Here is a 14,104-nt window from a genome sequence, read left to right as displayed (position 1 = left end):
CAGGTGGTCACAGACCCAGCTGTCATTCTCAGCTCTCTGTTACTCCCCACTCTGCTCCCGTGGCTCACAGAAGTGTTTGATGACATTATAGCCTCCTGGAAAATTTAGGCTATTGGCATTAAAAGACTATATTTTTATGAGTGTCTTTATTAGGGAAAACATTTTTTATTTTCTTTTAAATGTGTGCCTCACATGAGCATGTCCTTTTTTTTTTTTTTGCCCCCCTTTGTAGAACATTTTTATATCATTTGACTCTGTTGATGCAATGAAATATTCTGAAATAAACAAAACGTGTTTCCTGTACCCAGTGTTTGGGGTATGTGTATGTGTATGTGTGTATTGCCCAGGATGGGAGGTTATTGCTAATCTGTTCTGGGTATTGGACAAGTAGGTCATCTTAAGGTTTCAGAAGAAAAGATATGGTTAACTTCTTTTTTTAAGATTTATTTATTTATTTTAGAGAGAGAGAGGGAGGGAGCGGGCGTGTGTGAGTTGGGGGGAAGGTCAGAGGGAGAGGGGGAGGGAGAGAGAGAAACTCCAGCAGCCTCCCCGCTGAGCAGAGAGACCAATGAGATCATGACTTGAGCCAAAATCAAGAGTCGGACACCTAACTGACTGAGCCACCCAGACATCCTGATAGGGTAAACTTCTGAAATCCGATTCCAGGATTAGTATTTTTCCTGCTAACCCCTAGTCAGACAGAGATGGGAGAATTGGCTAGAAACAAACCATGCTCAGTGCTTTGGCTTTTCCTCCCACAAACTCATCAAACAAGCAGATCTCCCAAAGGTTCCTATACAGGTTAAGCTAGTGACTGGAGTTATAGCCACAAGCTACCTTAGAAAGAGAAATTGCAAATGAACTGGATGAACTGATTTATTGACCCCTATCTGGGTCTCTGGTAGTTGAGCCACTCCCACGGTTTTATTACTAACTCCTTTAAAGAATTGCTAGAATGACAAAATGGGGCCACTCCATCACCTACTTCTGATGATTCTTTCCTTGATTTTTTTGGGTCCAGACATTTGTTACTATGGTCACCAAATGTTCAGGTAAAGATAGGATGCTTCTAAAATCCAGCCTAATAGATGAGGCTCATATTCTACTCAAATGGATTATTTTTACTGTGGAGATGGTTTCCCAAAATAGGCAGCTCCAACTTGAAATAAGACAGACCTGATTACTTAGCTAAGTTATGTAAGGAGCTAAGCCTCAATTTCTTTTCCTATAAAATGAAGATAAAAATATAATTATCATGTGTAGTTCTAGGCAATACACAGGGTAATTCATGGCTCAATGTTAGTACTTTAAAAAAAAACGGTAAGGGCGCCTGGGTGGCTCAGTCGGTTGAGCGTCTGCCTTTGCCTCAGGTCGTGATCCTGGGGTCCCGGGATTGAGCCCCGCATCGGGCTCCCTGCTTGGTGGGGAGTCTGCTTCTCACTCTGCCCCCCACCCTGCTCTCGTGCTCTCTCTCTCACTGTCTCTCAAATAGTTAAATAAAATCTTTGGAAAAAAAAAACCTGATAGCTTCTGTGGCCATATCATGTCAAAACGGTTTCATCTTGAACTTTCCTAATGACTTAAGTCTCTGAAATGCCTACACTAGAAAGTCTTAAAACTTAAATACAAGCTAATTTACTTTACTTTGGTTCCTCCAGGCAAGGAGCAAATGCCACGAGAGATGAGCTGACAACATCCGCATTTCTGACTGTTCAGTTGGATCGGTCCCTTGGAGGCCAGGCTGTGCAGGTCGGGATAGTTTTACTCCCAGAACTCATCCACGTTAAAGTTTTGCTAGCTCAATGACTAGTTAAAGCCTTCCTCCCAAGTTGGGATGGGAATTTGACATTTTCTAAATATATTTTTTTCATTTTGCAACTTAAGTGTTCCTAATCTCATGCCATACTAGTTCTCTCAGATTCTGGAAAAGAGGGAGCAAACAAAATTGAAAAACAAAAGCAAAAACAAAGAACTATTAACAGATCTAAGGAACCAAAAGAATCGACAGTTATTTGACATAAAACCGTTCTACACAAGTTATTACCTCCAGCTGATCACTTTCCAGTTTTCAGATCTTTGTAAATGTGCAATTACTTCTTAAAAGATAATAATTAAACAGAGAGGTAAGTCAGATACTTTAGTACATGAAATCTAAGATGTGGACGCCAACTTTGGTCTTCTAGCTGGTTTCTTTCCTGTCTTGGTACTTCTTAGTCGATATATAAAGCAAGTTAGATCTAAATTTAAAGGTTCATATTAACTTTTTTATTTTTTTACAAATTAGCAAGGTGACTGAATTCTTTAAATGCACTGAACTCTACTTTCCCCTGAACTATTATATTCACTTCTTGAATGAAATCTTTCTAGATAAGAACTGACATGAGTGTCATTTAATTGATCTTTAAAGTGTTCCTTACCAAATTATGCAAAAACTTTGAAGACATGCATTGTGACTTATAAGTTCTGTATTTTGTAATAAAATATTTGATATACCCATGAATGAATTTCCATTGTTAGCCTATCACATCCTAAATTCACAATGAAATGGTATGTTTAGTTTAATCACTAGGTGGCAGTAGTTTACAATAATGTATAAACAACTCCAGTCCCTGGTAGAGTATGTTAACAGTAGTGAAAAATGTTCAACTTACGCTTTATCTCTTTTATTTTAATTTAACAGTGGAAAATGAGTCTTAATCATTGGCCCTCTTTTTTTTTTTTTTTTTTATGTTGGCGATTGAGGTTTTCCCAATGTTATGGGAAATTCCAAGCCAGCAACAGTTTTAGGTAATCCTAGCTAACCTCACCCCAACAGCTTTGGGATTGTGATTTAAAAGACATTTCTGTAAGTTGCTACTTGCTTATTCCACTGCTAATTGGAAGATACCTGTGGGGGATGCCTGGCAGGCTCAGTCAGTAAAGCATGCGACTCTTTTTTTTTCCCCCCACTTTTTTTTTTAAATTATGTTAATCACCATACATTACATCATTAGTTTTTGATGTAGTGTTCCATTATTCATTGTTTGCATATAACACCCATTGCTCCATGCAGAACGTGCCCTCTTTAATACCCATCACCAGGCTAACCCATCCCCCCATCCCCCTCCCCTCTAGAACCCTCAGTTTGTTTCTCAGAGTCCATAGTCTCTCATGGTTCGTCTCCCCCTCCGATTTCCCCCCCTTCATTCTTCCCCTCCTGCTATCTTCTTCTTCTTTTTTTTTTTTTTTTTAACATATAATGTATTATTTGTTTCAGAGGTACAGGTCTGTGATTCAACAGTCTTACACAATTCACAGCGCTCACCATAGCACATACCCACCCCAATGTCTATCACCCAGCCACCCCATCCCTCCCACCCCCCACCACTCCAGCAACCCTCAGTTTGTTTTCTGAGATTAAGAATTCCTCATATCAGTGAGGTCATATGATACATGTCTTTCTCTGATGGACTTATTTCACTCAGCATGATATCCTCCAGTTCCATCCACGTCATTGCAAATGGCAAGATTTCATTCCTTTTGATGGCTGCCTAATATTCCATTGTATATATATACCACATCTTCTTTATCCATTCATCTGTCGATGGACATCTTGGCTCTTTCCACAGTTTGGCTATTGTGGACATTAAGCATGCGACTCTTGATCTTGAGTTTGTGAGTTCAAGCCTCATGTTGTGCATAGAACTTCCTCAAAAATTTTTTTTAAATAAAATGAAAAAGAAAGATATCTGTGAAGTTAATTATTTTCAGTGCTCCCTAGGCCTCCCTGCTATGGTATGTGCATCTGCATTCCCATTTATTTGGCTTTTAGAAAAAGATACACCAGGGTGCATAAGACAGTTCAATTTTAGCATAGGGCAAAATAATTGAAAAAAAAAGTAGAGAGCTGACACAAAAGTTGAACTCTTTATGTAAAAAATTGCATCAATAATTTATGTAAGAAATAAGAAACTCATTTCTAACCCAATATCTGGTATTAAACTAATAGGTGAAATTAAATAATTAACCATTTACTTTCTTCAATTTCCTTATCCTGAAAAGTCCTTAAATTACATACTTTTAAATGCTTATATTAAGCAAATCTATTACCATTTCTATGAATAAAAAGTAGAAAATATATTCTATTTATTTTTGCCAGATTTTGATGCTTGGAGGCCAGATTGTCATAATTTTTTCATTTCATAGTTACAGAGATGTAGAAATAATGAGTACGCTTTGGTGTCCTCTTATTTTTGGAAGCATTTAAATGCACATCTCTTTACCTTCTGAACAAGATCCAAAACATTTCAGAAACAAGTGTGTCACTACACAGCTATCAAGTGTTGGTGCTCTTGAAAAAAGTCATTTTCACAAACGATGGCGTACATCCGCACTTTGTTGGTTTGTCTCTTATGGAGACGTACGTGAACACACTTACAGCTTTATACTTTCTGGAAGCAGGAAGTGGTGCCATACGGTGATGTTTCCCCCCAGAAGAAACGGCTCAGCGTGCTGTGTCTGGAGTCTGAGACTCTTAAGTCAGCCAGAAAACTGTGCTTGATTAGCATTAACCTGTATTGTCTGTTAATCGTCATGCCTCCTGCTCTTGATTTCTTATTTATTTTTTGTTTTGTTTTCAAAAAGGAAAATAACACATGTGGAAATACAACCCTCCTTCATTGCACCCTTCATTACATTTCTTTTATCCCGCCCCCCCCCCCCAGATCCGAGTCTCCCAAGGCAAAGAGCCTGCTCACCTGCTGAGTTTGTTCAAAGACAAACCGCTCATTATTTACAAGAATGGAACATCAAAGAAAGGAGGTCAGGCGCCTGCTCCCCCTACACGCCTCTTTCAAGTCCGGAGAAACCTGGCATTTATCACCAGAATCATGGAGGTAATGTCGTGCATTCAATAAAATGTGCCCTGTTTATGGACTTCCCAGTGGACCTGAGCCATCAACAAATATTAGTCTTCAAAAAATTGGCAAGCAAATTCCCTCTATTTCGATAATTAATCCATTGTTCACAAAAAAAAAACAAAACAAAACCAAAAAAAAAAAAACCCAAAAGCAGGAGAACCAAGTTAAAAGTTAACTCTGGATACCAGGCCTCTCACACTTTTCAACTGCATTGTACCAAAAAAAAAAAAAAAGAAGAAGAAGAATTTTAAGAGTAATGTAACAAATCAAATGGTCAAAGGCCCGAAGCTTTATCTTCGAAAGGCCTAGGAGAAGATGGATGGCAGGTGATGGTCAGGCGGTCACACGGGAAATTCGAGAGGGAAAGCCCTTGTGTGTACAAGTGTAACAAATGTGGAAAGCCAGCTTCACCGTATCGGGCCGGAACCATAATTCAACTGGCCAAATAAGCCGTCTCTGACAGCAGCTGAGAAAGAAATCAAACCCCATGTCACAGGTCAGAAGACAAGAAGACCTCTAGGTATGGACAAGCCAGCAGGCCCAGGTGTTTAAATGGCTGAGTGTTTTGCCTCTAGGACCATCCATCACATTTCATAATCTAGACATCTCTCTCACTATTGAAATCCAAGTCTCTCCCGTCACCCCTAAACTGCCCAACGCATTCTATAAATCCCCACACCTGGACCCACCTGCTAAGCCTTCCCCTTTGCACAAGCCGTTTGGCCGAGCCCTTGGAACCAGCTGGGTCATGGCATACCCTCCACTTGCAATCTCTTCTTTAAACCAGCCTCCCAATTAACCTTCTTGTTCTATGGCTATCCTCTGAGGATACAGATTCCCATACGACCCTCACGAGGGGAAGTTGTTTTTCCTCAGTACCCTGTTACCAGGTATGGGTGTGGGTGGGCTACCCTCCTTGCTCACTCTTGCCTCCTTGACTTTTATCAGTCTCTCCCTCCCTCGGCGTCATTGTGCCATCATCCATGGAGCTGCCCGTCCTTCCCCTCTTATTCTTTGGTGGCTTTGGCCATTGTCTCACTAACTCCATCCCTCTGGCTTGTCCTTGACCCCTTTCATCTCACACTCATGTGGTCCCGTACTAAACCTTACTATAATTTTAGCACCTCGGGAAATCTGTTTCCGACACCTAATCTCTGACAACCCTCTCCTGTCGTTTGGCCCCTTTGCTCTAGGATGCACATCCCAGCAATTTCCAGTCTCAAACCTGAATCCATGCACACTCTCCATCCATCACACCTTTTGCGTCTTCTCTCTCCAAACCTCCAAAATGCCTGCTCTCCACTGAGCACTGAGTCAGAGTTCTCAGAGAACATAAATGTAATCACACAAGAGTCACCTTATCTACCCCCCACCGGTGTCACCAACGTGCCCCTGTCTGTACATATATATTCTCCTTCCTGCCTGTTTCATGAAATAAATATAATTTATTTATATTTAACAATTTATAAGTATTTTATAATAGTTACTTACATATAAATACTAAATTATTTTAAAAATTAATATCAACATGCTCTTATCCATAAATTAATATTACAAAGTAATGTTTGTAAAAAGTAATATATTACATAAACAAATAAAATGTGACTCCCGTCCTAAGGCGAAATTCCTACCACCACAACCCCCAACTTCCGTCCAGAACCGCCCCCCGCCCTCTTGACTTCCTACTTTCCTGAATTTCCCTCTGTCCCATGTTCTTACCTCACGTCCAGTTCATCATTATGGCGGGCAGTAATCTTTCTCTTCTCTAGCATTAGTGTATTCTTCTCTTCCGGATCATTTACTTCAGAATACAAGCATGCCTTCAAAACACTCCCGTTTTCCATTAAAAACTATCTCTTAACCCCGATCGTCCCAGCTGCCATGTCCTTTCTCCGACCTCCTTAAAAGCACAGATCCTCAAAAGCATTGGCCTCACTCACTCCCTGTCCCTACATAGTTAAGCCTCTTCTCTGTAAAGCCACTCTCCTTGGGCATCATTCCAACCACTCCTAGCCTGTTACCTAGTGCCCGTCTTTCAAGAGGTCAGAAGTATCTTTTCTGACCCCTTTCCTTAGCCTTCCACTGGCTTTTTCCACAGTTGCCCTTCCCTAGCTTCTTGAAACACTTTTTTTCACTAGGACTCTGGAGCAACCACGCTCACCAAGATTTCTTCCAAGCTTCCAAAGAGTGTTTTCACTCCACTTATGCCAATTGGGTTTCTGCTTTTCCTCCTCTGCCCGTCCTCCAAACCCCCAAGGCTCAGTCTGGGCCCTCTCCATGGCGATCTCATTCAGTCATATCATTTAAATGACATCACATGTATTGACTTCATCTAGAACATTCTGTACATGGATTCTCATGTGTTCGATTATGACTATTTTTTTTTTAAATCTATCAAGTTAACCATGAATAGCTCTCCTCCGCAGGCACTCTCAGCTGACTTCAGATGGAAGAGTCGAGAATCCTTGCATTCCTAATCTCTTCCCAGCAGGCATATCTTCATGAGACATGCGAGCTGTTTGTGATATGGTTCCTCTGTTTGCTTGCAGCCTGTCAAACTGGCCTTCACATTCCCAGCCTCTCTGAAATGTGCTCATCAAAATCATTGTTTGTAAGGCTTTCTGGGAGGCTAAAGCTTTATAATGTTCTATTTTGGAACTACTTCCCTGATGCCACACTAGTCTGTGTGTGGGTCTATTGTCCCCTGTCTGTCTGTCATCCACACCCTTCCCTCTGTACCTATAAGGAGACATTTGGATGAGAAATTGGCAGTCCCGGTTCTTATCAGTCTCCATCATCACATCTGGTAGATTCCTTTAAATCTTGGTCCAAGAGGCCTTGCTCCTACTGCAAAAGGACGATGCCCACTTCCCTGAATGTTAGCAACCCCTAGAACACATCTAACATTTCCAACAGATTGTGTTTCAACTATACTTTAAAAATAAATAAATAAATAAAAAATAAAAGTTCCAACAACCATTCCTTCCTCCTCTAGTGCTCTCTCTGGAGACAGTGTCCTGGTAAACCTGGTGAAATTCAGCTCTCCACATAGTTGATGGCAGCTCGACCCAGTTGGCCAAACACCATCATTTGGCAGTTGAGCATCTCCTCCCTCTTGAAACACCCTCTGCGCTTGGCCTCCAGAACACCACCCTTGTATTTCCTTCCTCTCTCACGGCTGCTCCATCTCAGACTTGCCCACTGGTTCTTCTTCATCACATTGAGTCCCACGGACATACTGTCCTAGTCACGTAGCCATGTGGTCAGACAGAGGTTCTCACAGAGTCTGACTAGTCATAGAATCCCAAGATCATAGACATGAAGGCAGAAGCCCGTCATAGGACCCTCGGGCTCAATCCCAGGGCTGAGACTGCACATGCTTGTCCTGCCCTGACGGTCCGCCTTCAGCCTCCCCCTCAGGTCAGAGTCTGGGCCCAGGTGGGTCCTCCTCATTCCTCTGTGGCCACAGGGAGCACAACTGTGCTCACCTGGCCGATCCCAGACAGTGGCCACAGCTTCTTGGTTGAAAGGAGGGGGTATGTCAGTGCTGTGTTACTAATCCGCTACAGTCTTTTACAGTTTGAGTTATAATTTATCTGAGCCTGGAGACCCCTTTAGTGAATTTGCATTGTTATCTCTTTGCCAAAATTGGACTCCAGTCCCTGTTTTATGATTTTTGGTGTCCCTTTGTGGGTTTTTTTTTTAAATTTCAGTATAGTTAATATACAGTGTTATATTAGTTTCAGGTGTAAAATATAGTGATTCAACACTTCCATATATTACTCAGTGCTCATCAAGAGAAGTGTACTCTTAATCCCCATCACCTATTTCACCCATCCCCCCACCCACCTCCCCTCTGGTAACCCTGTTTGTTCTCTATAGTTAAGGTCTGTTTTTTGGGTTGTCTCTTTTTTTTTTTTCCTTTGTTTGTTTGTTTTGTTTCTTAAATTCCACATATGAGTGAAAGTATATGGTATTTGTCTTTCTCTGACTGACTTATTTCACTTACCATTATACTCCATAGATCCATCTATGTTGTTACAAATGGCAAGATCTCATTGCTTTTTATGGCTGAATAATATATATATACCCCTTCTTCTTTATCCATTCATTTATCAGTGGACACTTGGGCTGCTTCCATAATTTGGCTATTGTAAATAATGCTTCAATAAACATAGGTGTGCATATCCTTTCAAATTTGTGTTCTCAGATTCTTTGGTTAATACCCAGTAGTGCCTTTACTGAATCATAGGATTGTTCTATTTTTAGCTTTCTGAAGAACCTCCATACTGTTTTCCAGGGTGGCTGCACCAGTTTGCATGCCTACCACCAGGGCACGAGAGTTCCTTTTTCTCCACATCCTCGCTGACATTTGTTTTGTGTTTTTGATTTTAGCCATTCTGACAGGTGTAAGATGATACCTCATTGTGGTTTTGATTTGCGGTTTTTCTGATGAGTAGTGATGTTGAGCATATTTTCATGTGTTTTTTGGCCATCTGGATGTCTTCTTTGGAGAAATGTCTATTCATGTCTTCTGCCCACTTTTAATTGGATTATTTGTTCTTTTGGTGTTGAGTTACTTAAGTTCTTTATATATTTTGGATACTAACCCTTTATCAGGTATGTCACTTGCAAATATCTTCTCCCATTCAGTAGGGTGTCTTTTAGTTTTGTTGGTTGTTTCCTTTGGTGTGCAAAAGTTTTTTTTTTAATTTTGATGTAGTACCAATAGTATTTTTTTCCTTTTGTTTCGCTTGCCTCAGGAGACGTATCTAGAAAGATGTTGCTACGGCCAATGTCAGACAAATGACTGCCTATGCTCTCTTCTAGGATTTTTGTAGTTCCAGGTCTCACATTTAGGTCCTTCATCCATTTTGAGTTAATTTTTGTGTATTGTGTAAGAATGTGGTCCAGTTTCTTTTTTTAATATATTTTTTAAAGATTTTATTTATTAATGAGAGACAGAGAGAGAGAGAGGCAGAAGGAGAAGCAGGTTCCCCATGGAGCAAGGAGCCTGATGTGGGACTTGATCCCAGGACCCCAGGATCATGACCTGAGCCGAAGGCAGACGCTTAACCAACTGAGCCATCCAGGCGCCCAAAAGTAGTCCAGTTTCATTCTTTTGCATGTAGCTGTCCAGTTTTCCTAACACCATGTGTTAGATAAAGAGACTGTCTTTTTCCCATTGCATATTTCTGCCTTCTTTGTCAAAGATTAATTGACCATATAAGCATGGCTGTATTTCTGGGTTTTCTATTCTGTCCACTGATCTGTGTGCTATTTTTGTGCCAGTACCATACTGTTGTGATCACTACGGCTTTGTAATATACCTTGGGAGTCTGGAATTGTGATGCCTCTAGTCTTGTTTGTATTTTTCCAAGATTGCTTTGACTATTCAGGGTCTTTTGTGGTTCTCTACAAATTTTAGGATTGTTCGTTCTAGCTCTATGGAAAAATGCCATTGGTATTTTCACAAGGATTGCATTAAATCTGTAGACTGCTTTGGGTAGGTATCCCTCTAATTATTTGGAAAACCTCTTTAGCGGGGGAGAGAGAAACTGAACATCTTTGCTTTACGTGTGTCGTTTGTGTCTATCACACCCGCTTCCCAAACATCAGTTATAGCCCATACTTGTTCTTATGGCTCCTTTGAATATTATATTTGTTACTTCTCACTTAAGTTTGGCTAATTTTATCCCTAGAGCCCTGTGCTGCTGTCTGTGGGCAGTTGAGCATTAAAGTGATACAGAGCAAAGAGCTACTAAGGTTTCTAATACCAGAGTGGTGTCCTAGTGCCACCTTGGGATCAGGACGGAAGGCGACGGGTGGTTTGTCCCTGTCACAGCTTCTCAGACATGTTTACTGAGGGAGTAGCAATGAATCTGAATCACGGTGTTGTTTTCCTTTATACCCTAGGTAGATGTCGGTGCACATTCTTTGAATTCCAATGATGTTTTTGTCTTGAAACTGCGACAAAACAGTGGCATCATCTGGATAGGAAAAGGCGCTAGCCAGGAGGAGGAGAAAGGAGCAGAGTATGTGGCAAGTGTCCTCAAATGCAAAACCACAAAGATTCAGGAGGGCCAGGAACCAGGTGTGTACTGTGGGGTCAAGGACACGAGCCAGGACTTACATTTGGTATAATTGCTAATCATGTAATTTATTTATTTTTTCATAAATAGGACCTTTGTAACAGTTATAGGGCATTACAGATCCTTCCATTAGTTGCAAAATTGGGCGACGGTACCCGCTATATTTAAATAATTTCCTAACATTGAAATCAAGGTGAAATCATATCATTCGTTAATGTAAGGCAAGACCAGCCCTGTGCTCCTGGAAATGCACTGGATAACTCATTGTGTTTTTCACAGAGGAGTTTTGGAATTCCCTTGGAGGGAAAAAACACTACCAGACCTCTCCACTGCTAGAAACCCAGGCTGAAGACCATCCGCCTCGGCTTTACGGCTGCTCTAACAAAACTGGACGATTCATCGTGAGTGTCTTGCAAAACACTGGGGTGAAACCAAACAACATTGGGAGGGGTAGTTCTGGCACTTTTCAGCCATGTCGGTGCTCTGGCTCTCAGTTTTAGCTTGCTTATCTGCAAACCAGACATGATAGTCTTAGCTCTCAACGCAGGCTTGTTTTAAGAGTCAATGACATAATGGATGTGAAAGCATAGGAATGCTGTAAAGTACTATATAAATCAAGCCGCTCTTAAAAATATCAACTACTTTGCACCTGTGTCAGCATGAGGTTGTTGCTATATGAATATGCATATGGTTGGATTTCCTAATTTAATAATTTGACACTTTCTGTGGGAAACCATGGTGGGTTCTGATCAAACTGTGTCAGTTTTACACTTCAATTTCCCAGGGAATAAAAAGTTTCACCATGTTGACTGACTAGAGATATTATGAAAATATTATGATCATTGGGCAGAATCGTAAAAAGCTACATATGCACCTGCAAATTGAATGAAATCAGCAAGAAGGTTTTATTTTATAGTCATTCACAGGTTTTAAATTTCAGACTGATTTTTTTTTTTTTTTAAAGATTTTATTTATTTATCTGACAGAGAGAGACACAGCGAGAGAGGGAACACCAGCAGGGGGAGTGGGAGAGGGAGAAGCAGGCTTCCCGCAGAGCAGGGAGCCCGATGCGGGGCTCGATCCCAGGACCCTGGGATCATGACCTGAGCCGAAGGCAGACGCTTAACGACTGAGCCACCCAGGCGCCCCCAGACTGATTTTATACTGGGCTCCAAAATATCCTGGAGTGCAGCCCCTCATCTCAGTTTAAGCATAAAAATTCTCTTTTCTCTGTTTGACATGTAGGTTTTTGAGTAAATTTTTTGTTTAAAGGACAAACTTCTTTCCTATGTAAAATTTGATCTAAAGATTTGGTCACCATGTCCTGGTGAATACAAGCTTTATTTTTCAACACACACATGAAAATCGTCTAAGTCTTTTCCCAGCTACATTGTTTGCTAGAAATAAAATGCTTTGAGGAAGAAACTGCTCATATTCAAACCACACTTGAAGATGATAAGTGATTTGACCTGAAAATTGAAGGTTCAAATTAAAGATTCGAATTGTGATAAATATTCGTTGTTGGGCACCACAGTTGCTCACCTATTTTCTAGGAAATCCTTGTATTTTAGAAACTTGTCAGAAAAAATCTGTTATTTTACTCTTTTGACTGTTAATTTGATATGGCATCCAACCAACTTCTTTTTCAACTAATGCTTCTATAATTTATTAGTATTATTTGCTAATATTGTTGTAAATAACCTGCTTGTCTCCAATGAAGATGTATTTTACAAAAATAATACCTAGGCTTTGTTCTCCGTCAGGTTTAAAAAAATCTGTTAGTCTTTGGATCTCACTGATATGAGGAATTCTTAATCTCAGGAAATAAACTGAGGGTTGCTGGAGTGGTGGGGGGTGGGAGGGATGGGGTGGACTTTTCCTCTACACCAACTGATTTTCTTGTTTGGTATTTGGAACTCTGACTATTCCCTTCACAATTTAAGGAAAGAAATGTCACTGAAAAGTATTTGATCTAGTTATCATAATCAAAAAGCAGGCTTTAGACATATAGATTCACACAAGACAGCAGAGCCTATGGGTTAATAGCACAGGTTTTGGAACCAGTCTGCCTGTGCAATATGGCTTACTTGGTGATGTTACTTACTAGCTGTGTGATCTTAGGCTGGTTACTTACCCTCTCTGTGCTGTAGTAGTCTCATCTGTAAAATGGGGATAATCCTAGTACCCACTTCATAGAGTTGTGTGAATATTAAATTAGTTGTTCATATAAAGGATTTAGAACAGTGCCTGACATGGAGTGATATTTAAAATTTTTGCTTTTTTAAATCGTTATGTGATTGGTAAATATTCTGTAAAAAAGATAATATAAACTAAGTTTTTGCCTTCTGTAAGTAGTTTTTGTCTGTTTTTGTATAACAGTCTCAAAATTTCATCAGGTTATAATAAATATGTGTTATGCTCAGAAGGCTGCAGGTTGCCTGGGACCAAGTTAACCTAGGTCCAGCCCAGCTGGGTGGTTCTCCTTTGGGCTGCAGGCTGGATTCATGCCTGTTTTTCCCACGACTGAGCCCAGGAATGCAAGAGGGCCCCTGATGAGTCACATTTGCTAATATGACGTGGCCAAGGCCAAAGCCACCTCCACTTACTCGACTGTACTATAACAAAGTCACACAGCAGAGGGAAGGAGTGAAGAATTAAGAACCACAACCCTATCTACCACACCTTCCTAAGGGTCAGGGGGTTCGTTATCCAGAATCTTTTAAAAATTTGGAACTTTGGATTAATACCTGCCCACTGGTAGTGGGTGTGTTAAACTAAACCTCCCTAGCAAACTTTAAAGTTAACTACAGAGAACATGATTTAACACATTTAAGATAATAATAAGAAGAAAACTTTGCATATGAAATATTATATCATCTTGTCAAAAATTGTTGATTTAAAAAATGACCAGACCTATTGATTTTATTAAAATAATCTTGACCTACACAATAAAAAACAATTGAATACTTAGACCATAAACTCAAATGTCTTTAGGGATGAGGAAGGCAATGGAAATCTGTGAAGCAGCTTGTCACAAGGGACCGGAAGTGGAACTGGGGTCCGACTGCCTGTAGCCTCCCTGAGGCATTCAGGGGCCATGTTCGTAGTCAGCAC

General features: G+C 40.5%; 1 protein-coding gene across 1 annotated transcript in view; it reads left to right on the top strand.

Moving 5' to 3' along the window:
• Window positions 1-14,104, top strand: part of SCIN (scinderin) — a 77,322-nt gene that overhangs the window by 58,621 nt on the left and 4,597 nt on the right. The window contains exons 10-13 of the mRNA XM_032402028.1: window positions 1,659-1,749; window positions 4,704-4,874; window positions 10,815-10,992; window positions 11,270-11,391. Of these exons, the coding sequence (XP_032257919.1) occupies window positions 1,659-1,749; window positions 4,704-4,874; window positions 10,815-10,992; window positions 11,270-11,391 (562 nt within the window). The remainder of the gene's footprint in view (window positions 1-1,658; window positions 1,750-4,703; window positions 4,875-10,814; window positions 10,993-11,269; window positions 11,392-14,104) is intronic.

The sequence above is a fragment of the Phoca vitulina genome, unplaced genomic scaffold (genome assembly GCF_004348235.1).
Source record: "Phoca vitulina isolate PV1807 unplaced genomic scaffold, GSC_HSeal_1.0 scaffold4, whole genome shotgun sequence".
NCBI lineage: Eukaryota > Metazoa > Chordata > Mammalia > Carnivora > Phocidae > Phoca > Phoca vitulina.
This window is presented reverse-complemented; position numbering and strand designations above follow the sequence as displayed.